At 42.0% G+C, this 13,894-nt stretch overlaps 1 protein-coding gene across 3 annotated transcripts in view; it reads right to left on the minus strand.

Moving 5' to 3' along the window:
• Positions 1-13,801, minus strand: part of elmod1 (ELMO/CED-12 domain containing 1) — a 32,258-nt gene extending 18,457 nt beyond the window's left edge. Inside the window, exons 1-12 of one of the 3 annotated variants that reach the window (XM_047343338.1) lie at positions 13,634-13,801; positions 13,171-13,234; positions 10,639-10,784; positions 10,277-10,305; positions 10,081-10,178; positions 9,674-9,803; positions 9,307-9,440; positions 8,795-8,863; positions 8,141-8,161; positions 7,450-7,500; positions 6,407-6,540; positions 5,937-6,136 (exon numbers count right to left, since the gene is read on the minus strand). In XM_047343338.1, coding sequence (XP_047199294.1) covers positions 5,961-6,136; positions 6,407-6,540; positions 7,450-7,500; positions 8,141-8,161; positions 8,795-8,863; positions 9,307-9,440; positions 9,674-9,803; positions 10,081-10,178; positions 10,277-10,305; positions 10,639-10,784; positions 13,171-13,187 — 1,005 coding nt within the window. In that variant the 5' untranslated portion in view covers positions 13,188-13,234; positions 13,634-13,801 and the 3' untranslated portion in view covers positions 5,937-5,960. Of the gene's footprint in view, positions 1-2,822; positions 6,137-6,406; positions 6,541-7,449; positions 7,501-8,140; positions 8,162-8,794; positions 8,864-9,306; positions 9,441-9,673; positions 9,804-10,080; positions 10,179-10,276; positions 10,306-10,638; positions 10,785-13,170; positions 13,235-13,633 lie in introns of those variants that run through there. The other 2 variants (XM_047343337.1, XM_047343339.1) reach the window with 2 other exon arrangements.
• Between the last annotated feature and the right edge of the window lie 93 nt (positions 13,802-13,894).

Consider the following 13,894-nt stretch of genomic DNA (forward strand, 5'->3'; position numbering starts at 1 on the left):
CTTTCATCGAGATCCAGGAAATAGTCTCTGCGAGGATCAACAACAATGAAAATAATCCTATTTCGCAAAATGAAAAAATTCCTAAATCCTCACCAAAACTTTAGGTTTTTCCCTGACCTATACTGTTCCTTTTACCAAGTTTGGGAGAAATGAAGTAGTTTTGGTGTAATCCTGCTAACTAACACATAAACAAATGAAAATATAACCTCCTTGGTGGAGGAAATAACTGGAATAGGAAATCTGTTTTGACCATGACTCGAATTTTGGCGCCGTGTCTGGATTCTACTGCCAAATGAGAGGAAGGGCTGGTTTATTGGAATAAAGCCTAATTTTCTATTGGTGTAAAATCCTCCAAATGGTCATATAAACAATCACAACCCATCCTTAACAATTTGTACCTGCTCACCTAATTACACCTTATCTGGTGATGCCAATCAATAAATATATAAGGTGATGAAATTGTTAATTTCCACTTCCTCCAGATACTGAGTTATTACAGGTTTCTATGTCCTTCAAATCCAGTTTGTGTTTGTCCTCTGCAGTTGCAGCTGTTGGCACAAATATCAGTGAACCCTTCCCCCTTCCACCTCGGTTTGGAAGGAAGCCCGCACCTTTGTCTTACCTGTATGTCATGTGTTCAACCCAAGTTCTCCCAGCATGCATTTCATCTGACAGACTGCCTCCTCTGTGTAAGGTCGCAGGGGGGAGATGTAAAGAAGCTGCGGGGGGGGGGGGAGGAAACGTAGCTGGTGATGTTCTGTGGACTGAAATGTCATTGATTTCACCCAAGTGACATCTGATGTGTGTTATTGAGGCTGGATCCCTTTCAGCCTCACATTCTGTTTGAATTATTCTATCAATTAAATCAAATTAGATTTTTATAGCCCATATTCACGTGTCACAATTTGTCTCATAGATCTTAACGACATCGTCTGTTCTTAACCCTCAACAAGAGTAAAACTAACAACACACGTGAGGATCCGTCTCCCAGGACAGACAGATGTACAACAGATGCTGCGTGTAACTGAACACATCAGCAAGATAACAGTTTGTAACATCATGGAAAAGTGATTCAATGTTTACACATCAGAAAATGAAAGTATTAAAACTTAAAAAGCGCTATTTCATGCTGTAGCTCGTTACCTTCAAACTGAAACATGTGTAGATGGAGACACTGAATATAAAGATGGATGACACAACTGCTTCCCAAGCCAAAATATCTCCACTGCCCCCTGGTGGCGGACTGCAGTGTTGGTCTTAAAACACAAAACTGGTGCAAAGAAAATAGAAAAGTTAGAAATGTCTCTACGTGATAAAAAAGCCTCAGAGGGAAGAATGCTGCAAGTCCATGTTCCGCAAATGTCTTATCGCACCATCATGTCGCTGGTTGTTTACCCTGCGAACATGTTGTTGTTTGTCTGAATCGGGGGGAAAGTTTCTTTGGGGCAGAAAGCTTAAGAAGCGCTGAGTAAAGTGAGGATTGCACGGATGTGTCGAGCTGCAGCGATGCCCTGCAGATGTGACTTAGCTCTCATTAGCACAGAGTTTGTCTGGAGCTGATCCGCACTAATCCACTGCTTTGATGTGACGAACATGTTCCTCCACTTGCATTATCATAACGCACTGTAGCCTCCACTCGCTCTGAAACACACTCCTGAATCTGGAGAAAACAGCCCTCGGACAAACCGCCTCTGTGAGAACCGGTGAGTTTTCTACGCTACAAGACCAGATTTCAAGTCTGAAACCTTATTGACGAGGCTGCAAATGTTTAACATGCTGCAAAGTAAAAACATTACTGAGGATTGTTCTGTTATAAGAGCTTTAAAATGTTTGTTCTGAGGACGATAAGTTGTGTAATTTAAAGGGCGCAAATTGCAGACACCCCAGACAAGGCAGGTAGTTGAGAAAAGAGTCAATCAAAGTCAAGCTTACAGTCTGTTTGTGGGTTTCCAGGCACAAGGAAAAGCAGATTTCCAAAACTTCAAAATGCAGCTTAAAATGTCAGGAACATGGAGAGAAAACAGAACTGAGCAGACAAACTGAAGAAGGAGACGGGAGCTCAGACACTAAATAGGAGGTGAGGATAATTAAATGTGAATCACTTCAGGGCAGACAATCAAATTAGGAAACCAGATAAAGATGGGAAGTCCGGAAAGTCCAAATAATCTCCTTTCCTAACCACTACTCCTTCACCCGGATGGAATACGTCACCAGGTCAAGGAAAGATGTGAAGGAGAAGCTGTGAGGAGTTAGGAAAGGAGAAGCACGGTGCGACTCTACTACTCTTTATTTCTCCACTCAACTTTATTTGTAACAGAAGATTTGCACAGAATGTACGGTACCCTGTGATCCTGTTCAAAACACAACGACACGTCCTGAGAAAAGATGTAAATAAAGTCACGATGTAAATAATCCTGAAGATGTAAATAAAACAAACAGGGCTGAAATGTGGAAATATATAATAATGTGTATTTTTTTTGTGTGCATTCCATCATCAGGGGATTTAAATAACTCTTTTAATATTTGTGTTTTGTGCTGATGACGATGTTGCGACAGGAATCTGAGGATCATGTGAGGATTCAGTTCTGGATCGTGTCACGAGAATCCGAGTCGTTTTGCAGAGAACTTGCAGAGTTGTGTTGACACTTTCATCACGACTAGCGACACCTCTTATATTAGACCCTGTCATTTGATCCAAAACTCCTGTCATAAAATGATTTATTACAGCTGCTTTAGATATTCATTTTAACAGTCTCTTATACTGACGGCTCACTGACAGAAACCAATTTGATGCCTCACCTTAAAATAAATGACAAAAACAGTCAATGATCAGTTTTTTATTGTGTTCTCAAAAAGGACAACACAGACAAACGAAGCACATCGGTACAATATCCAGGAGTACTGTATGTTGGGCTTTTACTGAAGAACACTGAAAATCATCAGCATGCAGATTGCAGTCTTAAAGGCAGCTTCGAAGCAGAATATACAGCAGCATGTAGCTAACTTCATCTAAAGGATCATGAGACACGTCGGCCCTCAGACTCCAAATACCACAAATTTCTAAATTCACTATATCACAAAGGAAACTGCATCTTTTTTTTTTTTTTTTTTACAGTAGTGCACAGCTGACCATAGCAGAGCAAAAGAAGTTGCAAGCAGGAGATGGAACCAGCGACTGACATTCAGCGAAGCAAACGGCTGCGTAAATACTGACGAGAAGCGTTGACATTCACTTCAATGAGACGGAGATATTCCACACGATTCAAACACAATCAACAAGTGCAGGCATGGCAGCAAAAGAGAGAAAACTATTAGTCGGAGCCGTCGGCCTCTCGCACACGAGGCCAACGCTCGTGTTGGCGAGAAGCAACACGGTGAAGGAGAAGAAGACGTGAGACAGATTTAAGCTTTTGTTTCATTTGTCGTTCGGTGAAAATCAAAAGTGCGACTCGGAGCTGAGATAATAATCAAAGTGACGCTGTGCAGACAGTGAAGGATTCTGGGGGTTTTCTCAGTGAAATTCAATAATGTTTCACATAAAAATCTGAAAGTAGTTAATTGAAATGTGGTTTATCTGTTTCAGATTATGCCCCGTGATGTGTTAGGTCAGCATGCTATTTGTTATATTTTTGCTGTAAACCATATGTAGTTCAAAAAGATGGCTGTCACGAGATAATTAACAGGATAGTTACGAAGAAAAACACATTTCTTCCATTTTTATAGACTTTCCTCACATTTCTGCTGTTAATTAATCAACCAGTTTACCTCTTAATTGAATAACTGGTGGAGAACAGGTGAAAAGAAGGATACAGGCAGTGACGGTGACATCTGTCTGTGTAAATTCCTCTTAGAGAACAGGAAACGTTGAGTGGCTGGTCAACGTTTCCATCTTTAGCCTTTTAAATTGTCACGGTCACCTCCCTGTAGCAGCTTCACGTGTCCTGGTGGTTGATGCTTGAGAGAGAATAAGTGCAGGAGTTAAATATGGGTGTTCGGGGGTTAAATTGTAATTCTGTTGTACGGTCAATGGGTGGCGCTGTGGTTCACACAGCTCAGGTTTTTATAGTCACAGAAAAACCATTATAACACACTGGAGGAAAGAAAAAGCTAAACTTGAAGCAAATGACGTCATAGTGGAAAAGATCTGAAACCACTTTCATTCTCCGGAACACGATGACCTCACTGGTTCCCATCATCCCCCTCGGCCCCCGACGTCTGACCTCACTGACGAGGACAAATAGGTTTTTACTCTCACAAAGATGTTCCCTCCAAACCTGGACGTTACGAGAAGCAGCCAGACGTGTGTTCACCATAATTACGCTAATGTTTCAGTTACACTTCATCTCTAATAAATACGACAAGCAGCAGCTTCTGTTCCGATCATTATTATTCCAGCTCGGAGTCAGAAAGCAAAACAAAACACTGAGGCTCAGAGATGTGCGGTGGAGTGAATGTAAATTATTGCTTTGGCTGATACAACAGTGGACACAGTGTCACATTCAATGAAGGAATTAATAGAATCAAACAATCGTGAGTGTGAGAAACATTCGTAACAGAATAAATGCATGGAGTCAAAAAAAGGCAAAAGATTTTTGTAAACCTGTAAAAATAACAATCATAAAACAATTTTAAATTGTTTTTTCAGCGTAAATACGTAGAAGGGAATAAATGAGTCAAAATATTAATAGTATTGCTTCTGATTTAAAATCTGTAGCTCAACCAAACAAGTTATTTGAAAAAAAACTTTATGAGCATCATTTAACAGGTTTACAAAACTTAGATTTGAGCTCATGAGAAACAAACCGCTGCTGTGATTTAAAGTTCTCAACATTCGATGTTTGCATGTGTTTGTTTTCCTACTTTTATTACAGAGTGTGGTTTTGCGTGGAACTCGTTGATTTCACGTTCAGACGCTTTCACTGGCTCCTGCTTGTGCTTCATCTGGTTTGATTTGCTCTTCTCATGCTCAATTTCATTCGTCGTCACTTCACCTGACGTATTGTTGTCTGGGGAATATTGAAGGACTTTTTGGCATAAAACAAAATGAAAAAGTAGAGGAGAAATCCAAGAGCTGAAGCTAGAGCGCAGGGAATCTGTCTGAAGTCCGTGTTCGAGCACAAGCAGAGCAAATCTTAGCCCTAGCAGTGACTTTGAGGGAAAGCATCACAAAATCTGAACGTGGAATCAATTGAAACACCACATTCTTGAATAAAAGACGGGGGTAAAAAACCCATAAACTGTATTTTGGCAACAAGTAGGAGTCTTAGGTGTTAATGTCGTGTCGACATGATGAGAATCTACAGTACAATCTGTAGTATTGACCTCAAACAGGCAGAGTGGAGAGCTGAGCCGGCCCTGTGATGTTTGATTGAATCAGCGCCAGCTTCACTTCTCTCTCACACTTCATTATGTACATTATTCCTCAATAGCTCTTCAGTTTAAATACAAAAACCCGAGCAGCTGATTGCCAGAATATTCTGAGCTGATGATCACTTAGGTTAAATTATTTTTTTTTGGCTGGGAAAGTAAAATTTGGTTTGTTGTTAAAATAAGCAGAAGGTTTAACTGAGGTGCAAAGGCTGTGATACAATCGTCATGAATCATTAAAGCAACAGGTGACGATGAGTCTGTGGGGGGTGTGGTGCAGCCTCCTCATGCACAGCTACAATCGCTATGGTCATCTCTGATGCTGGTGGTCTGACGCTGCAGTGAGGGCGCAGAGGCAGTGCATGTGTGTGTGTGTGTGTGTAGGTGTGTGTGTGTAGGTGTGTGTGTGTGAGCTGTTGGCAGTGACGCGACATGACGTTAGCTGGGACAAGGTGGGCGGAGCAGACAAGGACCAGAGCCTCCCCACGTGTGTCCAGTTTTCTGATTTCTGATTTTCAGATGGCAGACACAGAGGGGAGGCCTCTGTTGGGCTCAGTGGGGGGGTGTCAGTGTGTGTGTGTGTGTGTGTGTGTTTAGAGGTTGACCAGGTGGAGGTCGGAGGCGGCGAAGTGGGGGCACAGAGCCATGTCCGGGTTCTTCAGCTGTCGCAGGATCCTCCGGTGGAACTTGGAGCGAATCCGGTTGAACTCCATGATGTCGCTGGGATCCTCCTCGATCCAGAAGCGGTGAAACTCCTGCATCAGGTAACCTGGGGGGAGAAAAGTCATTTATGTTCAGTCCATGTCTCATCTGCTAACATGGAGGAGGCAGGGTTTATGACCTCTACTGCAGCCAGCCATGAGGGGGCGATCAAGATGATTTAGGAAGCTTTCATATCACCATTAATTGTATACAGTCTATGGTTTATTGTGCTTTCCTGCAAGTGACTAAAAAGTGGCTGTCTCCATTAAACACAGATAATAAAAATAAAAAAACCTAGTATATTTTGGTTCAGTATATCCCAGTAGGTCCCACTCACAGAAGGTCTGCTGGAGGTGCGGCAGACTGGGCATCTCCGGGGCCACGTTGTACAGGTGAGTCTTCAGAGCTCCACTCACCAGCAGAGAGTGAGCCAGGTCGGTGATGTTGATGCCCACGATGGCAAACGAGTAACTGCAGGAAGGTGAGAAACACATGTGTATGATAACAGTGGGACAGGGAGCGCTGAACTCTGTCGAGGAAATGAAATGTGTCAGTGAGTATTAAGGATATAGAGATGGATGTATGTGTATATACCCCAGATTAAGGAAATTCTCAACAACACATTACAGAAGATAGTGAAACAGAGGTTTCCTGGAAAAAGGATGTAAAAATATCAAAATATTCGCAATTATCTTTCATATTTAATAATAAGTTTGATTCTATCTTTAAAACGTTTTTCTTTTAAAGGTCAAAGTTTTGCATTTGTGTCCCAGCAGCTCCTCTTTGAAAAGACCACATGTTCTTCAAGAACCAGAATCTAACAACTGTCACTTCATATAACAAACAGGAAAACATATTTATGTTTTTATGCTGTTTTTCTCTCTGTTTTTACGTTTACAATTACCTTCATGGTATTAGATATTATTATATTATACTATTATGCTACCAATAATGACCTTTTCCTTTAATAATGATAATAAACTATGTTACAAAGGGCTTTATAACAAATAGATTCCCTCGACCATCAAATTACAAAACATCAGGAAACTAAAACTATTAGAAATTAATTCTATATATTTTTGTTAATATAAGCTATACTGTAGCCACCTGGTACTTTTACTGCAGACTCCAGTGTTTCCTAATTCACCAGAGTAGTAACTGAGGAGCAGTTTACAGGTTTCTGCTCAGCTGGAGTCTCCTCACTGCGCTGCGCGAGTACAGGAGGACTTTAACTGAGTGTGTGATTTAAAAAGTCAGTCCTTGTTTATCAGAGCTGATCAGGAGACACACACACACACACACACACACACACACACACACACACACACACACACACACACACACACACACACACACACACACACACACACACACACTTACCCAATAGCTTTGTCAAGGTTCTTCTGTTCCCATTCAGGCTTGTTAATCTCACTGTGAAGGACACACACTTGAGTCATTGACGGTCTACATGTGAAACAACAGCGAGAGCGCCACACTGTGGACAGAAACTAACACTACAGAGAAATCTCGTATATATTACTTAATGCAGTGTTGTTAAAAAAATGCAAACTGTAGCTTTGCTTGTTTGTTTGAGGGCTAAATTACGACTAATAATGAAAAGCAGAACCAATGATATATAGTTTTTGAGCTTTTCCTGATTTCTACTTAAAAGCACAATTCATTTGTTATTCTTTATTTTTCTTATTGTCATTAAACATAAAAAAAGACCAGACTCCACAATGTGTCTGTTCACATTTCAACACTTTCTGAATCCTCCACCCTGTCTTTGGCTTTCAGCCCCAACTACATCTTTAAAAACTACATCTTTAAACTTAGAAATAGAATATTGGTTTATAAAAATGCACAATATTTTTCCTGAATTAGACACAGAACTGTCACTAACACTGAGGTTGGGATATTAGTTTGTGTTGCAGCCCCACAGTGTGTCTTAGGCTGATAAAGTGTTTGCAGATAAATCATACTCAGCTTTAAACTGCGCGTAAAACATCAACCGAAAAAAGCGACAGAAAATGAATGGAGTGAAAAAGTGAATGAAAGTGAAAGTGAGTACCTTTGCTTTTGGTTTGTGCTCCTGAAGTGAATGTGACAGACAGAAGAAGGAGGAGGAGGAGGAGGAGGAGGAGGAGGAGGAGGAGGAGGAGGAGGTAAAAGAGGAAGAGGAGGCATGGGTAAAAAAGGTGGAGGAGGTGAAGAAGAAAGAGAAGAAGAATCTTCATTTGTGAAATGAGACAAAGAAAACCCACTCAGCAGCAGCAGTTTATAAAAGATGATGCAGTGAAATAATGAAGCAGAATGAATATAATCAAGCAGAATAATGTGATTAATGCAGATTTATGGATGATAAAGTGCAGGTTAAAATATGTGGTAGAAACTCTAAAGCTGTAATAGTTGGGTTTTTGGAACAAGCTGAAACCAAAACATCTGTTATATTATTGCCTGATTAAATGAATATTGTGGTTTTGTTATCGTTTGAGTAGTGAAGACAAGTTTCTTTTAACTTTTCACAGTTTTATTGAGGAATTTAATTTGATGTTTTATCTGTGCTTGCTACATTTTATACATCAATACATTTAACCTGAAACCTTAAACTATTTAAACTCATCATGTACCCTGATTATAATAATAATAATAAATACCTGGTGTTTTCCATTAAAATGCTTTGACCATGTTTTGTTAAAAGAGGAGACGGAGGGTGTGGACGTACTTGTGCTTCGGTTGCAGGGAGTCGTTGAGCATCTGCAGAGCAGTGGCCTTGTCGTGTTCTGCAAAATACCTGCAGAGACACAAGAGAGGTGATTTATCTGAAGATCCCACTAAAGACTTACGATACAAACACAGAACAGTTATTATTCCATTTTAAAAGGACATTCTTCAATGTCTTTTTGCTGCCGTTGTGTTTACTTCATTTCAAAAATAAACAACACATGAGTTTCCCATTACGGTGCAACACTGTCTGACTGGTGTTTGGACCATGATCAATGTTTTACAGAAATATGAGACCTTGTTCAGACCTGAGTTTGAACCCAACAAAGATGCTTTGAGGACGTATATTCAATCTGATCCCTCAGACCACATTCACAGGAGGTGTTGGACTCACGCAGCCACATGAAGGAACTACTCAACTCCTCTGTTTCACAATAAATCTAAACTGTATTTTCAAACTTCTCAGTGCTTCACAAACATTGTTTTCAAATGGGTGAGATCATTATTTCTTACAGCAGGTTATGGAGGCCCAGCAGACCCATTCCTCTGAAGTCGGTCTTGGGATCGCTGCCTTGGAAACCGATCTCACACCACTGTTTAGAGATGCGGCCCGTGAGAGGTGTGTCGGGACGCAGCTCCTTCCACAGCTGCAAAGGCACACGCACACGCGCACGCACACACACACACACACACACACACACACACACACACACACACACACACACACACACACACACACACACACACACACACACACACACACACACACACACACGAATGACACACACATGAATCACTCTCATCTGCTCATTCTGTACTTGTTTGATTTTTCGGGTGTTAGTCCTGACACCAGATCATTTTTCCTTTTCAGTTGCCGTACCTTCATCAGCATCTCCTCGTGCTCCGAGTTTTCACAGTCGTACGGCTCCCTGCGCAGCTTCTCCACCTCCATCACCAGACTCCTGTAGCCCACGATCTGCAGCAGACTGGCCTGCAGGGAGATGCCCAGCCTGCAGGGACACACATATAAGCACAATCTTTACCTCTGAACCACGTGTTGCATTAGTTTGGTCGGGCGTCCCTTAATGGTTTGAGTTTGGTTTTGATAAATTTCATCTGTTGTGTCCTTTCTATATGTTATGGCTTCCTCTGAGCCTTCGGGTTTATCTACTGATTTTTTTGGGGCCATAACAACCGTCTGTGTTGAGAGTGCTGTCGGTCCTAACCTCTAATTTACCACAAGTGATAAGAGGCAACACAAATGTGATGTGTAATGTAGCATCTCACTGTGGGTTGGTGTCAGGGTTGATCTTCTTCAAGGCCATGATGTCGTCAATGGTTTTGTCCACTTTATCAGGATGGACGCTGAGGGCCGACTGTAGCAGCTGCAGAGAACGAAACATGAGAAGAAAACAGGGAATAAACAGAGTGAAGCTAGAAAAACGGTGTTATATTGCATAAGCTGTACATCAGAGACTCTTACCCCGTTCTTGGAGTACCTCAGGGACGACTCTGGAAGGAAAAGGTTGCAAAGTGTAAGGAAACTGCAAATCACATGAAAAAATCATTCTTTAGAGACTTATTTTGGTTCATGACAGAAATAAAAACCCGGAAAAGACGTTGGATGAGTAGAAAAACAAAGGATGGAAACTAAAACATTCACAAAATAATCATGGAACTTAATTTTCGCTCTCAAGGTTCCAATAAAAGCCAGAATATCAAAAATTAACCATAAATAATTCAATACAAATATTCTGTCAAACACTGGACCCGTCTGTCAGTGTACAGCTGGTATGATGGCATCCTTGCATGGTTGCTTTACACATAAGCAGAATCCGGGCGTACCAATCTTCAGGGTCCTGCGGGCTCCATGCTTGTTGTTGTAGCAGATCCTCTGCAGCTCGCAGCGTCCCGTCAACTTCCTGGCGACAAACTTCAGGCCCCGCCACAGCAGTTTACAGTAGAGGAACACGAAGAACTGGGTCACCACTCTGAAGAGGAGAAGACGGCAGGGATCAGACTGATTGAGGGAATAACTTTAATGGAGGAAGAGGCTGCACAGAGAAAAGGAAGTCAGAGAATTGTGCTTCACTTCTCGTCTACCAGGGGAGAAGTGCCTCGGATCAAAGTGGGCTATTTTTACAGGTGACACCGAGCAGGAAAATGTAGATGTGTGTCCTGGGATATGCAGAATGACCCATTAAGAAACATGGAACCGCACTGAACTCTGGGAAACAAGACAGAAAATGATTTTATGATCCTGTGTTAGAAAAGATAAAGCGAAGGTTATTTCCCTGGATTCTGTATAAATAAGTTTATTATCATCATTACTTGTCATTTAATCTTGGAGGCCAACATTCTCGGTCGCTGTTTGTTTTCCAGTGGAATGGAGTTTACAACCTTTTCAGTCAGAAATAAATCCTTCTGCTGCCGAGGGATTAGTGCGAAACATCATCTTCCATGTCAACAAAAAGAAGAAGGGAAGAGAATCACAGCTCCGGTCCTGGAGGATTAATTCCTCTCTTCTACAGCCTGAGACGAGAGCGGCATGTTAAACAGCTCGTATAGACTCCCTGTCATTTTCTTAACCTTCAAGGAAGCGAGGGGGCGTGGCTGCAGGATTCAAAGGTCACACAGCAGCCGAACAGTTCCAGGGTTAAAACACAGGAAATGTGACACTGGACCTGCCTCCTGATCATTAGTTTTGATTTAAAGGGAACATGCACTGACTCGTACACATAAAGATCAGTTTACTAATGATGGGGAAAACTGATCTGAGTCACCTTCATTTAAAACCACGCACCAACGTTTTTGACGTCAACATGTACGTTGAGTAATTTGCAGACTTTTGAATCCTCTGAGTTTTGCCTCCTACGCTACATTCCGGCTGTTTGGGATCAGCCAAAGTCATTAAAAGTGCAACACAAATCATTTGTACATCAGTGTGTTGTTGCCACGTTCATTTTGACACATTAGTATAATTACTGTAAACAAACACAGTCATCAGCAAAAACTATTTGGCAGCTTCAGCCGGCTCCACTGTTCATTAAATGAAGCCGAGGATCAAAACAAAGGGAGTCAAACCGAAAAGAAACCCGGGGGCAGGAAGCAAAGGGATTTATGGGAAATATGACTAGAATCTGTAATTTTCCAATGATATGTTGAGTCTAAAATGAATATACATGTTAAAATTGACAGACTGATGTAGAGGATATACGACTGTTGGTTCATAAAGTACAAAATGGTTAAGGACCAGGTTGGTACAGGGGTGCAGTGGATGATACTGTCACCTTACAGCAAGAAGGTGGAACCTGCAGCCAGCCAGGACCTTCCTGTGTGGAGTTGGCATGTTCTCCACGTACCTGTAGAGGTCAATCAATCATAAAGGTCCAGGGGGAACCCAGCCTCGTTCCCCATCATCAGCTGGGATTTGGCTTCAGCCCCTCGAAGCAGAGGTGGTAATGATCATCGATCGTATATAAATACAAACCATTTACTTAAAATTCAAATAAAATCTTGGACTGTTCTCCTCCTGACTTTGTTTTACTCCATTTTAGCTCAATTCCACTTTTCACAGTGTTTCTCTTATGTCATAGATCAAAGCCTTGTTACGCCTTTGAATTTTCTTGTAGCTCAAAGCTGCCAAAACACCCAAGAATATTACAATATTGTGACTTTATTAATAAATACACGAGCAACTTTGGATTAAAATGAAAACCTTGCAAATATATGATATATAACTAATAATAATAGTCATTAATAACACTATAATCTACTGCTAATCATAAGATTCATTACATTCTCCCTATAAACTTGAAACAGTCTATTTATGCATATACATGTAATATCTTCTTATACATAATGCAAAAATACATCCTTGTGCAATCATTTTTTGGTCTTTTTTCTGTTATGTCATATTGCATTACTGGGTATGATCTGGTTCTTCTACGATTTGCTAACTTTGCTCTAAGAGATAAAGTTGATAATCATTATTCTGACTATTGTTGTTGTTGATGTGACGGTATCTTATCTCTCATGTTCACTAAAGGTGCTCTGTTTTAGAGATGCAGATAAACAGACCCAGCACAGAAATGCACAGACCTGAACTATAAATAGAAACAGCAGCAGAGGTTTGTACATGTGCTCCATGATGAAGAGGCCTCCTCCCACAGAGAAACCATATCAAACCCATGTAACAGCCACTTACACAGCATCGATCGAGGGGAATCTTCAATGGGAGAAGTGGGAATTGCCGGGTCCACCACAGTGTTTGGTGGAAACATGCCATCATCACAGCAGATCGATGGTAAAACACAGCGAGGAGGTGGTGCCATTCACAGTGAATTGTCAATGAGGCTGAACAATGGAGGTCTTTACCTGAGGAAGTGCTTCATGTCTGCGGCTGAGTCCTCCGGGGCCCTCGCTGAGCTGAGTCCGGATCCTGGGGACAGAGGAGCGGACAGATTCTGTGAGCGAGGCCGAAGAGACGCGCTGCGCCCGGGCCCGCGGCTCCGGAGCTGTCCGCGGTGCTGGACGGTTAAAGCCGTGCGTTAATCTGCGGCGCGTCGCTTCGCTTCGCGTCGCTTCGCCCGTGTCTCCTCCGGCTTGTGTTCGATCAAACGAGACAGAAACACGCCCGAGACACAATATTCAAGCTTCACGGACGAATCTTCCTCCTTCTAGAGACGCGCGATCCTGTGAAACGAGGCGATTGCTGCTCGATCGTCTCCCTGCAAGCGAACACTACGCATAATAATCCCTAGCAACAGAAACGAGCCCCGCAAAAACAAACGCATGCAGTAAAACATATGCAATCATAAAAAGACGTGTTTCTTCTCACCGGGTTTCTTTTTTAAACAGCACCAGGTGAAATGAACGGTGTGGATGTGGCGGAGCCGCAGCGTTCAGTCCTCTTCACTCGGCTGCTACAGTCTCCTGCGTTTCCTCCATCATGATGACAAGTGTGTTGACCGAGGCTGAGCAGGTCGCGTCTAAAAGCTGCAGCGAGGCAATGCAGTGCGCGGCACACAGGCTCCAGACCTCCGGCGACAGCATTATGGACAATTTGTTGATCGTTTAGTGGAAGAAATGATCAGAGAAT

Source organism: Hippoglossus stenolepis, chromosome 15 (genome assembly GCF_022539355.2).
Source record: "Hippoglossus stenolepis isolate QCI-W04-F060 chromosome 15, HSTE1.2, whole genome shotgun sequence".
Taxonomy (NCBI): Eukaryota; Metazoa; Chordata; class Actinopteri; order Pleuronectiformes; family Pleuronectidae; genus Hippoglossus; species Hippoglossus stenolepis.